The sequence below is a fragment of the Podarcis filfolensis genome, assembly GCF_964270895.1.
Source record: "Podarcis filfolensis genome assembly, chromosome: 8".
NCBI lineage: Eukaryota > Metazoa > Chordata > Lepidosauria > Squamata > Lacertidae > Podarcis > Podarcis filfolensis.
Window position 1 is genome coordinate 16,395,800 of NC_139611.1, and position 14,654 is coordinate 16,410,453.

Below are 14,654 nucleotides of genomic sequence, written 5' to 3' on the forward strand. Positions count from 1 at the left end.
GGGCCATGAGGGCTGACCAAGGGGCCAACCAAAGTTGTTGAGCTTTTTTTTTAGGATTGAAGTTGAGGCTTTTTTAAGATTCTACCCCAGGGAATAAACTACGGAAGGGACCAGATTAAACCGAACAGAGGGCCAGATTATGCCCTTGAAATGGACTTTGGACATGCTTGGCTTAAAATATTCAGTTGTTTTTAGGTACTTTCTTTGTCTGAAGGCCTTTCTACTCCACCTTCTTGCTTCTTTTAAATGATTTGACGATTTTGTATTCACTATTTTGATCCAGTATTTCTGTGCATGAAGGGCAGCTTAAAAGCTATTTTAAAATAAAAAAATAAGACAGATTACTCACATGAGAAAAGCCTGCTACATGGCAAGTTATGAAAGCATCCAAGCTAGCTTCTCAAAGTATTTTCACCTACATCAAAACTACAATATAAAAAAAGCTCCCATGGCCTTACCTTGGGCCAATGTACTTACCAATATGTCAAAGTATGCAGAAAGAGCTTGCTGGTATAAAGCAACTGATTAAGTAGCTGTGAATGCTTCTGCAATGAATAAGATCCAAAAATCCTTTGTTTTTTGTTTAAAAAAGCAACAAAATACCACCCCGGAAGAAGGGGAAAGGATGGAGGGAGAGAGAGATCATGAAAGACTAGAATTAAACAAGATGAAAATGCGTAGATAGAAAAGATTCCCTCACTGTGATTATTTTTTTAAGTTTAAATTGTTTTTGTTTAAACTTCACAATTACGTCTGAATAAAACACAGGACATCCTCTTAGTAAGACAGGAAGTACTCTCAAGAAACACCTCACCAGGACAGTATCCAACAACCCTGGAATCATTCCATAAGCAATCATACTAGCACCTCTCGCACTGTGGGTTCCCACCTGAAAAAACTTACAACTCTGAATTTGAAACCATAGCTTTAAATAGAAGCCTAACACCTATATGCTTCTGTAGGAGACCTGTTGTGTGTCCCCACATACACCTTTCTTTCATAGACAACTTGGACAAAAGAGAAGTCCAAAACGTTATGTGAACAAAGACCTAAAAATGGCCCTGGTAGTATGCCACCCCAATGGGAAAACAGCTATCTATCCCTCAGTATCAAATAATGTAAATTGAAAAGTTCCCTTTAAGCACAAAGTACTGTCAAGCTTTAGACATTCAATAAACCAAAACACACTTTTAAAAAGTTTCTCCAAGTAAGAAAAATCTGACATGTGTTACTCCACATAGGTGAATACTCAACTAAAAAGAAGGGATTAAAAACAACCCCACCCTCTATTTAATTGCAGACTTAAGTAGGGTGAGGTGTGTCCAAAAAGTGGCGGGGAGAAAATGTAACACAAGAACATTATATTACTAGTGCATTTATCCAAAATAGCAAAACTAATCTGTTATCATTTACTACATTTATATCTAGATACATTCTAGCACTCTAGCTAGGGAATCAAAACTCCTGCCCAAACATACAGTTCCCCTCCCCCCATTTTATCTCCACAACAACACTGCAAGGTAGGTTAGGCAAACAGACAAGTGACTGGCCCAAGGTCACCCAGCAAGTTTCATAGCTGAGTGATGACTTGAACTCTGGTCTCCAAGGTCCACATACAAATTTATTCACTTTGCAGAAATAGTGGGACTCCACAAATCCCCATGACAAACCCCCTTCAGTAGAACCATTTACCTGTAGGATACATCCTGGTGCCCAGCCTCCCTTCCCACATCATCCGCTGTTCAGTCAACAATCCCCAAACTCACCTCATCAGCGCTCAGCTCCTCCATTGTTTTCCTCTTAATGGTGAAAGGAGTTTGGGGGAAGGGGAGCTCTGTACTTCCCTTGAGGGGCGTGCTTGTGGGAGAGAGCGTCTTTAAGGGAAATCCTGTCGTGCTGCCTCTTTCCCTAGGGACGTTTCAGAATTGCATAGTCAGAGGTAAAGACCACCACCACAGAATATACTTCCCCTGTTCTTGGGCAGAGGCTGTTTCTCTCTGGTTTGCTAGTCAACTAAATGATTATGAACACACACATAAGCCACTCCTATCTAAACCTCCAGGCCTTACCCCTTCCTGTACCTGAAGCTATCTCCGCTGTAGCCCCAGCTTTAAAAGCCTCCCTCCACAGGCACCCCAAGCTGCCGATAACCCCCTAGGATCCTAGCTCCTGCTTCCTGCCTTGGGTCCCACTGACCTTTTTTCTCCACACTCCAGGCGCCCCAGGTGGCCTACCAAGCAGCCTCCGACCGATCTCAGAAAACTCGCTGCTCACCGTCCCCCAGTTGTCCTAAAGCCTCAGTGGCACCCTGCCGCCTGTTATGGACCTTCCTACAAACCCTGAAAGCTCCCCAGGTCAGCAAGATACCGCCTCGTATCACAAGAGGCTCCTATTGCTCACCGTCCACCAAACACGGCAGAGCGCCTTCCGCTTGCTGACTATCCCCAGTTCCCAATCGCAAGCTGCCTTCCGTATACCCAGGAAACCCTATTAGTCCCATATATACACATAAGATAGGTCCCGCTCTTTCTCCCTCTGCTAGAAGCCCCAAGCTGCTTGCTGGCTCCTATACAGTATATTCAATAGATAGATATATGAATACAGCGTCCTGCCACCAGCTATATATTACAACAGTCTCCCCTTAGTCGGCTGCCTAACCTGAAGCCCCAGTTTAGCCAGCTGCCTCCCTTTAGCCTCGCACGCGGCCCCAGCTTAAGCCACCTTCTCTTCCACCTCAGCCCCTTGAATTCTCCAGGTGCCTGGCTTGGCTGGGGCTGCAGAGAAAAGGAGGCAGTGTGGAAGGAGGGTGGTGGTGGGGAAAGCCCGCGCCAATGACTGGCCTTACACCTCTCGGCAAGCCACCAACACACTCCCCTCAGAGCTGCCCCTTCACACTCTTCTCCCTCAGCTGCTGCAGACGCTGCTTCTGCCTCCCCACACAGAGATTATTCATCAAAACAAGGAGGCAGCGGCGGCCATCTTGGCGTCGGATCACGTGACCTCTCCCCTCCTCTCCCTCGCGCGCGCGCTCTCTCTCTCTCTCTTTCCTCCAGGCGGTTCTCCGCACGCCTCTTTGCGTACGGCTGCAAGATAGCCAGCCAACCAGAGCTTACGCGTCCGTGCGTCCCTTCGCTCGCGCGCTTTAAGTGCGGGAGGCCAAAGAGAGAGGAGGCTCCTCCCACCAACCAGCCCAACGAGCGCAGGGAAGGCGCCCAATCGCGGAGCAGAGAGGGAGGTGCAATGAGAAAGAGGCTCCGCCTTCTCCCGCCCAGCAGTCCACGCGCTGCGGATGACACGCCTCCTCCTCCTCCTCCTCCTCCTCGCAGCCGCGCCGCCGCCGCTCCACCCTTCATCGTCTTTCGGTCACAGGCCGAAGCGTCCCCGCGTGCGCCCTGGTACTGACCAATGAGAAGAGGGAGAGGAGGCCTCCGCCGCTTGCCCGCGCCCAATCACTGTCACCTACTACAAGAAGCTAAGCTCGCGGTGGGAGGGACTAAAAGCGGGAGGTGGGGCCTGTTTGGTTGCGCCATAGCAACAGGGGCGGGGCAGGCGCGAAATGCTGCGATGAATGGCGTGGGGAAAAGCTTTTGCTGAGGCGGGAAAGAGAGCTGGGGGAGGGGCTGTCTTATGCAAAGAGAGCGATAGGACTCGAAACTCTTCATTTATTTGAATAACAGTGTATTATTTGGACAATTAACAAGCCGAAATAAAAAATAAAAATTATAGCAAAATTGGAATAAATTGGTAATAAAATGCTTGAAGACCCCAGTAGTCCTTTTATTTTTGTTTCCCGTGTCTTAGATGAGGGGGAACGCTTTCACACTCTGTTCCATCTATGCTTCCAATAGTGGATATTTAACAAATCAATATTTCAGTCCTTGTTTTCATTTGCCGGGGCGGGGGGGAGATCATCCTGAGGCGCGCTTGAGGGGTGGCGATGTGGTGCAATATTGTCTGATTCGAGTCCCGTGAGGTTTCCATACTACAAAAGCTATTCATACATGCACAATTTTGTTTGTATGCTGCTTTTCCATGGGTGAAACCACGCCCATGGTAGCTCACAACATGGGGGGGGGGTGGAATACGCAGTTACAAACAACGAAAGTAGTCATAAGAAACAGAAAGAGTACAGTAAAGGAGCCTGTTTGAACCTTTAAAGATTCCTTGTCTGCCTTGGTAGTTCAGTTTGTAGTGCAGGAGATTCTTAATCTCAGCTTGTGGGTTCAAGCCCCATATTGAGCAAAAGATTCTTGCATTGCGGCAGGTTGGACTAGATGACCCTTGTGATCCTAACCGCTGGGAGCTGGCAGGGAGAAACCCATGACATCTTTGAGTAAAATAGGTTTAATAATATAAACCCTGAGAATAAGCCAGCAACAGCCACAGGGTGAAAAGGCCTTATCAACTGTGGTACCCACATCTCTTCATCCCTGATCCCAGAGAAGGTTGCCTGACACTCATTTCAATATGTGAAGACCTTTTTTCCTTGACCTCAAGCTTTTAAAAATGTGATTTGGATTGCTTTTAACCTGCCACTCCCCCCCATTGTTTTATGCCCTTGTCATGTTATTTGGTTTTTTGTTTTAATTATTCACTTAATAGGCAAAAAGAAACAGTGAACCAGCTTAAGAGTGGGGGAATGTGCTGCCGAATGACAGGACATGTATACAGTACTTAAATAAAAAACAGGACTTTGCTCTGTGCCAAGAGAGTAAAAACCCAAAGGGTCTGAGAGGCAACTTGAACACTAAGGGTAATACCACACTAAGTTATAGTCAAAGTACACCCGTTGAAACTAATGGACCTAAATTACTCATATTCATTATTGTCAATGGTTTTACTGTGAGCAACACTAGCACTAAATAAAACCTCAATTATTGGAGTGCTTATGTACATCAGTTCAACTCTGTCAATTACTCTGCAACTAGATAAGTCTGTTCAGTATAGTGCCTAATTTATCTGAAGGAAAATTGATTGGGCAGTTTTTACATGGAGGCACATTCAGTCAGGTCATACTGTAGTCCAAAATCGATTTTATCATCTGTTAATATGGGGTGATGGTACCTTTGTTCTATAAAGGGCCATTGACCCACAGGAAAAGCCACCACACTATCACTCAGTGTGAATTAAGCCAATGGTGCCCTCTGAGGTTTACTGGAAAACAAACATCTTTCTTAGTTGCTGCAGCCTTGTGTGCTGGATCAGTGCTTATGTACACGTCAAAACAAACCCCACCCTTGCGTATAAGAGTGTTTTTTTAATACCTGATTTAAAAGACAAACTGAAACTTCTTTCTCTCAAAGCAAAATGGGGGGGAAATGAAGTCAAAGACCTGCTCTTCTGCTATAAAAATAATGCAAAGACTTAAGCTGCTTGTTAGTTTAAGGAAGGTTCTTCAAGGTAGTCTGCACAACTCAAGTCATCTGCTCACAAGACTTACAAAAATCTCTAGCCGAGTGTCTTTCCATAACGTAGCAGAGGTGCCACCTAATGGTGAGGACTCTGAACTGTGGGGTTTTTCCTTCCTCTAAGAGGCTGTGGTCACATTCACACTATACTTTTAAAGCACACCGCCTCCCCTAAAAAATATTAGGAGATCTATGAGGGGGAAGCTACAGCTCCCAACACTCTTAGGAAAGTACAGGATTCTTTTGTGTTTGGGCAGGGGGCAGGACATGTGCTTTAAATTTGCAAAGTGGGCATGACTTGTGCTGAAGAGGACCCGAGGTCCTCAAAAGCTTGCCACAGTTAAGATATTTTGGTTAGTCCTATGAAAGGTATTGCCAAACTGTGGGTCACAACTTGCATCCATCTCAAGCTTCTACCAACTTGTACTAAGAAATAATGAGCTGCGGGGCCTTGTCCGGTGATCAGAAATTTCTGCAGAAAAGTTAATTCACCAGCAACTAGCTTATTGAGTTTCTCATCATGTAATGCTTGATTTGCCTTAAAGCAGGGGTGCAGAGTATTTTCCAGCCTGAGGGCCACGTTGGCTTAGGTCGCACATGAGGGAAAGGCCACATACCTAACGGAAGGCAGGACCAGAGGCAAACACACACACACACACACACACACACACGAGAGAGAGAGAGAGAGAGAGAGAGAGAGAGAGAGAGAATTCACAGTTCACTGGAAGATGGATTGGTTATGAAATTACTCTGGGGATTGCTGCTCTGTGAGGGGAATAGGGGTCTCCTAACAATGCTCAGCATTCTCAGTGTCCCGAGAACACCCAGCAAGGAGGGAAAATGGCCAGTGGTTTAATTCTTTCTTGACCAAAGCAGTTCCTAAGGTGCTCAGAAAATAAACACATACACATACTACTTGTGGCTACGTAGCTGGCATTAACTTTTTCAGGCTTGTGCTCTGGCTGAACAGTTGAAGCCACAGCGGGACCAGGCACCCCTCTCCCAGGCTTAAATCGCTTCATCTGATGGAGTGCGTGCAAACACTTCTCCTACATGGAAGTTGCTGCCGTGCTTGCCTTTTCAAGCCCCTCCTGTTCCTAGGAGACAGCAGGGCAGGGGACAGAGGGGATTCAACTGGCCCACCCCTCACCTGAACAGCTTCTTCCTCTCCTTTGACCATGTGCTGCACCCCACCCCCTCCAAACATACACCTGCTTCTGATCACTCAGACTCTTCCCCTTCCTCCTGCCCTGGCTCCTACCTTGTGGGTGGCACAAAACCCCATAAATCGCTGTCCAGCTCCAGCCCCCTGCCCCTGTCACACACTGGTCAGAGCCCTGCCAGTCCCAGACACTTAAGCTGCAGCTCCCAAAAATATTTTGCAGAAGGCCATGGATATTTAAAGTGGTGCTTTGAATGTATGGAGTGCAGCTGGCATAGGTATACACACCTGGAACCGAGAATTCCACATATATAGTCTTATATCCCCCAAGGGCATTTTTAGAAAAATAGTACAGTACTCTTAACAAAAAGCTGTAGACTCTTAAGTTGTATTGCAAACAGTCATCTTTTTTTTTAATGAAGTTACGTAGTAAGTGCAGGTTAACAGTTACTTTTGTTCCAAAGGATCAGGTTGGAATGCTTTTACAAAAAGAGCACCAGGGGTGGAGGAAGAAGGTTTGACCTGTAAAGCTGCCTTTTCAGTTAGCACTCCATGTCTGAAGTGCCGCTATGCATAAACGCTCCTGTACGTGGTTCTCTGCGCTGTTGTCATTTGGGGGATATCGCAGGAATCAACTTCACGCTCGCTTGAAAACCTGCCTGCTTACTTGGTCTTCACATCGGAGTTCCTGCACAAGGAGACATCCGTTAGGAACAAGAGAACATGAAGCTGCTGTACACCAAATCGAACCCACTGGTCCATCTAGTTCAGTATTGCTTACACTGTTTGGCAGCAGCTCTCCAGGGGTTTAGACAGGAAGTCTATCCCAGCCCTACCTGGAGATGCTGGGGAATGAACCTGGGATCTTCTGCATGCAAAGCAGATTTTTGACCTAAATGTAGCAGTAGCCTAGGCTTTACCCATTCGCCAACTCAATCCCACCGAGGCAAAAGGCTCATTAGCTCTCTCCCCAGTGCATATAAATAGCAGAGACCTTGGCTGCAAACTCCCATCCCAAGTGAAGAACACGCAAGCTATGGACGCAACAGCTGTTAAAAGCCCCTTGCTGCTCACATTGGGCAGGGGGACAGGGGAGAGAAGAGTAGGCCAGAGGATTCACAGGCAATCTCAAGCATGAAACATGGCTGAGGTGTGGTGGTAGGGGCCCCTTCAAATAGGAAGACCCATATGCAAAGCATACAGAGTCAACAGCCCCTGGCTCCAGAGTATCTATCTAGCTGGCTTACCTTCAAAGCAACCCTAGCTATACACCCCTGAAACAACTTACGAGGTACAGGTCATCTCCTTCAATCCAGTGGGTCCAGCCTCTGTTCTTCTTCTCTCCAGTCTGGACACAAACAATCTTGTCGCCGTCCCAGTTAACCACACTCTGCAGGGGAGGAGAGGGGTAAAAAATATTCAAGGCACAGTTGATCTCTCAGGTTCTGCTCCAAGGGTCAACAAATTATACAAGGGCAACACAGAGACTAAGGAGAAGGAAGATAACAGGCAAGGCCACCCTCCAAACTGTCTGTGAGGCACATAGGGGTGGGCTGTCTGAGGGCAGTCCAAGATTGGTGGGGCAGTGCCCTATCCATTTCAATTAAACCATGTCAGAAACACTTTCCATGGGACCACCATTTTGCTCCCACCCCAACAATGCTAGCTTGGCCCTGTTTATGATGTTTAGATTTATGCCCCACCTTCTAACAGGGCAGCTTACAATAAGCCCATGACAATTAATGCAAGTTAAGGGCTCTTGAAAGTAGCATCCAGATGAACAGAAGAACAAAAAAGGTTCTGGTGTGTACACCTTGATGAAGCACATTCATTCCCTCAAAGAATTCTGGGCACAATTCCCAGAAACCCTTAAACTACAGTGCCCATAATTCTGTGGAGCGAGGAAGAAATGCTTCACAGGTGCAGTGTGTACATAGCCAAAGTATTGAAAAATAAGAGGACAGTGCTGGAAAATGTTGTTTTAATAGAATCAGATTTGGAAGGCGCCCTGAGGGTTATTTAGTCCAAATCCTGTGCAATGCAGGAATCCTGCCTCTTGGTGGGCTCGAACCACCAACCTTCTAGTTAAGAGCCAGATGCACTGTCCCATTGTACCACCTAGGATGCTCTTGTTTGCAATTTTTTTAAAAACAATGTTGTCCACCAGCCTGAGCTTATCAGTATAGTGGACAGAAAGTCAGGCTATGCAGTGTCCTGACCCATACTTGTGTAATATCACAATGCACTCATACATAAACAAGAATTGGGTACCACAAATTATTGGATCCCGCTCCCCCCCCCCCCCGCCCAGACATCCTGCATGCATGCATGCATCCATCCTGGCTGGGGCGGGGGGAGGATGGCAAGTTTATTTTCAATTAAAGCTGCCTACTTAGAGGGAGGCTTTCTCCAGTCCTCAATACCTTGCATTTTCTATTGTCCAAGCCTTTGTTGTCTTCTTCAAACTCCTCCCCAATCCTGAACTCGACTAAATAGCTGCGGAAAGTGCTGGTTGTGCTGATGGAAAATGAGTCCCCATCTTGTTTGAAGACCTTCTGAGGCTTCAGCATTTTGGCTATCTTGCGGGTGGCAAAATCGATACCTTTGCACAGAGAGAAGTTGCATTCAGGTTATTTAGACAGAACACATTTGATTTTCCGATTGCAGGAAGCTGCCTTTTATTGAGTCAGACCACTGGTCCATCTAGCTCAGCACTGTCTACGCTGACTGGCAACAGCTCTCCAAAGTATCAGCTAGAGGAAATTCCATGCCATGCCAGGAGATGCCAGGGACTGAACCCAAAACCATCAGCATGCAAAGCAGAAATGCTACCACTCATCTATGCCATAACTGCTACTTCCCACCCATTGGTATAGTGGTCCAGGGTCATGGGGGATGGGGTCAAAGACCCATTACTATTTCTGCCGCAGGGTCCATGCCTGCAGCCTTCCAGATCTGCCCTATCAGCATGAAATGGATGCCACTTCTATGTTGCAGAAGCCAGGCACTTACAAACACTGAAAACACAAGGTGCTTTCGTTTCAAGAGAATGGTGTGGATATTCTGTTCTCTGCAATGGAACTTAAAAGAAGACACAACTTAAAAGTCATTGTAAAATAATATAATGGGGCAGTCCGCATCCTGTACATGCACAGAAAATGGTAGATCTATCTGAAAGGCAACACGGTAACATCTGCATTGCTGGTTGCAAGGCATCACTAATATATCTTATAAGGCTGTCTAGTCATAAAAGGGGTGTGACTGACTATCATGAAGGGATCTTGAACTTCCAGATTTGCCACTACATTCCCACTCTACCCCTCACCTGCCCAAACCTAGATAATCTGAGTCCTGGTCAGACCACTGCCCCAGTGCTTTTGCCTTTGAAGATCGGAAGTTGGCAGGCTGTTAAGAGGTCCCCGTTCCTTAGGATTGATGGAGAGCAATTAGCTTTGTTAAAAAGTGTTTAGGGGGCAGTGGGAGAGAGAATTTCATGTTCTTGGAACAAGTCATTCAGGAAAGTGTGGCAAGTGTGAAATCAATTCCTCAACTTCTTCAGCCCAGTGTTGAAATAAAGTTACTCATTTGAGCCAAAATAAATGGGTCAGACGTCTGAATTCTTGGGAAACCTTATTGCAAACTTGTAGGTTGGCACAGAAGATTGTGGAGTGCTCCCTCAGCCTCCTCTCCCCTCTTCTTGGAAGTCCTCCAGGCAGCCCCTGCAGCCCCCCCCCATCTCTGAGCCTCCTCAGCTCCTGGCAACCAGCACCCCCTGTCCAGCCCCAAAGGCACCATTTGCCTGTGTCGCTTGTAGCCAGGGCTGCTGCAACAAACAGTTGTGCAAGCCTTTGGGAGGCAGAGACGCGATGGGGCATCAGAGGAGGGAGGGAAGGAAAAAGGGACAGAGGCCAGGGTTGCCTGCAGCACCCCTGACCATCATTTCAAGGCACCCCAGGGTGAAAACCACTGGTCTAGCCACTTGGAATTGGTTCTTTGTCAATGTAGGTGAACTAGTAGCTGCTGCAGGGCCAGTGTGGTATAGTGGTTGCTGTGTTTGATTTGAAATGATAGAGCCCTAGTTCAACTCTCCACTTTGAGATCTCATTAGGCAATATTTTCTCACAACCTAACCATACCTTACAAGGTTGTTGAGTGGGGAAAAAAGGAAGCCATGTGTGGCTGCCCTGAGCTCAAGAGCTTGTATACTTCATAAGCACAGGGCTGCAAATATTCTAGACCTGACCCACTTGTGTTGCCAAACACTGTTGTTGAGACAACTAAGGAGACTGTAATCCCCATTTTAGCTAGAGAATGAAGGCTGAGAAGACCAGGTGTGCCCAGAGATACATCAAGAAGCAATTTGGATAATATGAACTCCCACATAAGCTCAGAAGATCACCAAGGTGTTGGCCTCTCCCCTATAAAATGCATTCAATTTATTTGAAACACCAAGTGTTTCCAGCAAATTACATCCTTGCACAGCAACAGAAGGAGACTTTGAATTTGCCCAGCTCGTCCTTAAAAATAAACTCCTATACTCACTGATGTTGGTCTACGTCACAGGGTTGTTACAATGGCAAAGCATGGGAGGGAGAACAAACTCCAGCTCCTTGCCTGGAAAGGGAGTTCCATTCAGAAATACATGTAGCTAATCCTCCAAGATACAGAATGCTTGGATTCCTCAATTCAACATAAGGGGAACCAGCAATCCTGTACATACTTATTCAGGAGCCAAGCCCCAAATTCAACAGACCTTACTTCTGAGTAAATAACTCAAGGAACTCAAGAGTTGAGAATCAGCAGTGATTAGATACAAACTTTTTAATAATAAAAACAAAAATCAAAACACCCATAATATATTGCAGAGTTCAAACAACTACATATACAGCTTCTGGCTGAGGAAAGGGGTGGGGTGGGGGACATTCTGCACAAAGAGGAACAGTTTCCAACATAAAGCAAATAATCCAATAGGAAGAGAAAATCAAACTATATTTTAGCTTACCTAAGGCCACCATGTAGCCTTCAAAGTTCTCAGTGCTGACAAGGTTCCAGGTGCCATTGAAATCAGCAGGCATGGCTGAAGTAGACAAACAAACCTAATACAACACCAAAGCTAACTGGACCTTTGCAGACCCTCCTCTCTCTCTAGATATATATATGGAGAATAGGAGAGGTCTCACAGCTGAAGGTGATGGGAGTGTGATCCAATCTACTGGAGGGGTGGGCCCAGAATCTGCTGCAGCTGGGACTTTGGAGGGGAAAGTTCAAGCTATTTGAAATCTTTTCTTCAGAACTAAAAGTGACTGTTCCATGAGTCACGGGGTGGGGAGGAGGCAAGAGGAGAGTTTTAACCTCTTCTTGGTCTTAATGTGGGTCAAATCTGGGTCTCTCTCAAAACTGATGGTGTGGGAGAACTTACGAGCAGCCCTGCCAGAGATTAGGCCAAAGGTCCCTCCAAGCCCCAGTGTCTTGCTTCCAACAGTGGTCAGCCAAGGGTGCCTCTGGGAAGACCACGGAGCTTCCCCACGGTCACTTCCCAGCATTTGGCATTTGGAGGTACAGTGGTACCTTGGGTTACAGACACTTCGGGTTACAGACACTTCAGGTTACAGACGCTTCAGGTTACAGACTCTGCTAACCCAGAAATAGTACCTCGGGTTAAGAACTTTGCTTCAGGATGAGAATAGAAATTGCGCAGCAGCAGTGGCACAGCGGCAGTGGGAAGCCCCATTAGCTAAAGTGGTGCTTCAGGTTAAGAACAGTTTCAGGTTAAGAACGGACCTCCAGAACGAATTAAGTTCCTAACCCGAGGTACCACTGTATACTACTTCTGCAAAGGCAGTTTCTATCCCAAATTACCCAGAGCTAATACGGGTACAAGAAGGTGCCCAAGACTCAACTCAAGACTCTTTCCATGGATGGGGACATCTTGGACTATTCAGTGTTGTTGGGGCTACAGTTTCCATCACCCCCTGACCATTGGCCTTGCTGGCAGGGGCTGATGGGAGTTGGGATCCCAACATCTGGAAGGCCACAGGCTCCCCAGCATTAGTCTTAACCAGGATCTCCTTTCCAGCTGTTGCCAGTCAGATGATGATGGGAGGCCAGAAAAGAGGCCTTTGGTGTTTCCCTCCTCTGCTACAGAATTGTATGCACGGCAACTTTTTTTTAAAAAAAACCTCCACTAAGAGTTGGAAGGGATTCTGAGGATCATCTAGTCCAACCCCCCTACAGTTCAGGAATATGCAGCTGTCCCTTACAAGGATCGAACCTGCAACTTTGGCATTATTGGCACCGTGATCTAACCAACAGAGCTATCCGTGTACTGATAAAGTAATAACAATTAAAGGTAGACTGCCTCACAAGATGGAAGCTCCACATAAAGACTAATAAGGTTGTATCAGGTCCTACCCACAGAAATAAATGAGCCTATGATAGCCATGGCCATCAATTTCAGTGGGTCTACTCCGAGTAGGGTTAGCATTGGACAGGTCCATGCATTTTTCTCATCCCTTAAGTTAGGGTCTGCCACCACACCTTGTGGCAGTGAGTTCCACAAGCTGATTGTGCCCCATATGCAGAAGGGCTTACTTATGTCTCACATGGATCTTGTTGTTTAGTCATTTAGTCATGTCTGACTCTTCGTGACCCCATGGACCAGAGCACTCCAGGCACTCCTGTCTTCCACTGCCTCCCGCAGTTTGATCAAACTCATGCTGGTAGCTTCGAGAACACTGTCCAACCATCTCGTCCTCCGTCGTCCCCTTCTCCTTGTGCCCTCCATCTTTCCCAGCATCAGGGTCTTTTCCAGGGAGTCTTCTCTTCTCATGAGGTGGCCAAAGTATTGGAGCCTCAGCTTCAGGATCTGTCCTTCCAATCTAAGGCCCATTTAATTGGGAAGAACAGCTGCAACTACCCAGTGGTTCTTGGTCCTCTAGGCAGTGACAAAGGCCCTTCAGCCTGTGCATTGCACCCTGTTTATGTACTATAAACTTGAACATAAGCAGATGCCCCACCTCCACAGTTGGAGGCAATATGCCTCTGAATACCACATGTGGAGAGAGTACTGTTGCGCTCAAGTGCTGCTTGCAGGATTCCCAGAGGCACATGGCTGGCCACTGTGAAAAGAGGATGCTGGACTAGATAGGCCTTTGGCCTGATCCAGCAACTTGGCTGTTCTTATGTTTAGATAAGGCTAAGCAGATAACAGGATGAATAAACTCTCATGTGCTACCTTTGCTCTGCAATACGCTACAGCCAAAGTTTATATATATATATGGGGGGGCATCAAACTCAAGTTAATCAGACTATTTTGGGTGGGCAAACACCCTGGTGCCCTCAACAATTTAGCAACTTCTGCAGAAGTAGGTTGCGGTCACAGCAGAGACCTCGAACTCTGACCACATTTCTGGTCCTCCCAAGTCTCTCCAAGTTGCATGACCATCTGGGATTGCAATACCAGACCTCAGAGTCGCCTTCCTGTCCTTCGTGCACCATTGTTCTCTACCTCATGGGATAACAAAAAGGGAACAGTCTTGATTTTTAATCAAAATAGTTTGTGCACTTGCTTACACATACACCCGTTGTGGTGCCTCTTGCATGCCTAGATGGGGTATGTGTGTGTGTGTGTGTGCAGAGTGTGGTGTGTCACTGCATATGGGAACTAGCTTCTAGTACAAAGGTAACTATTCAGTTCTCCTAGTAGTGTAGCAATAAAACTGCTAGCACATTTGCAAAGCTAAGCAGGGTCTGGTGTGGCTTTAAATTGGAAAGGGGGCTAAGTGTTGAGATTCCTACACTGCAGGGGGTTGGAGTAAATGACTGTTGGGTCTATGATTCACCCACTTGTGCCTTTGTCTCAATGCACCACTGGAACATGGCCCTGGGAGGTTGTGAACCTCAGGCTGAAAAATGGTTCTTTGTCCCTCTAATATATAAAGGGACTTAGGATTTGTTGAAAATTCAAGCGGCAATATCCCTTAGCCAAACATAACCCATAGTCTTGCTTGGCTGACCTGATTTGGTGAGTTTCTCTGACAAGGAAAAAAGCTTTTTTCTTAGATCCAGGTGTCAAATGCGGCCCT

At 46.6% G+C, this 14,654-nt stretch overlaps 2 protein-coding genes across 8 annotated transcripts in view; both read right to left on the minus strand.

The window, feature by feature from the left end:
• Window positions 1-3,196, minus strand: part of UBE4B (ubiquitination factor E4B) — a 70,513-nt gene extending 67,317 nt beyond the window's left edge. The window contains exons 1-2 of one of the 7 annotated variants that reach the window (XM_083628459.1): window positions 3,114-3,196; window positions 1,767-1,908 (exon numbers count right to left, since the gene is read on the minus strand). In XM_083628459.1, coding sequence (XP_083484585.1) covers window positions 1,767-1,790 — 24 coding nt within the window. In that variant the 5' untranslated portion in view covers window positions 1,791-1,908; window positions 3,114-3,196. Of the gene's footprint in view, window positions 1-1,766 lie in introns of all 7 variants that reach the window. The other 6 variants (XM_083628468.1, XM_083628464.1, XM_083628463.1 and 3 more) reach the window with 6 other exon arrangements.
• Window positions 3,197-3,645: 449 nt separating this feature from the next.
• RBP7 (retinol binding protein 7) lies at window positions 3,646-11,859 on the minus strand. The gene is made up of 4 exons (XM_083626628.1): window positions 11,573-11,859; window positions 8,994-9,172; window positions 7,859-7,960; window positions 3,646-7,258 (listed from the first exon to the last, which is right to left on the minus strand). Exons 1-4 carry the CDS (start codon window positions 11,643-11,645, stop codon window positions 7,208-7,210), a joined length of 405 nt encoding a protein of 134 aa, XP_083482754.1. The 5' UTR covers window positions 11,646-11,859; the 3' UTR covers window positions 3,646-7,207.
• Window positions 11,860-14,654: the final 2,795 nt, after the last annotated feature.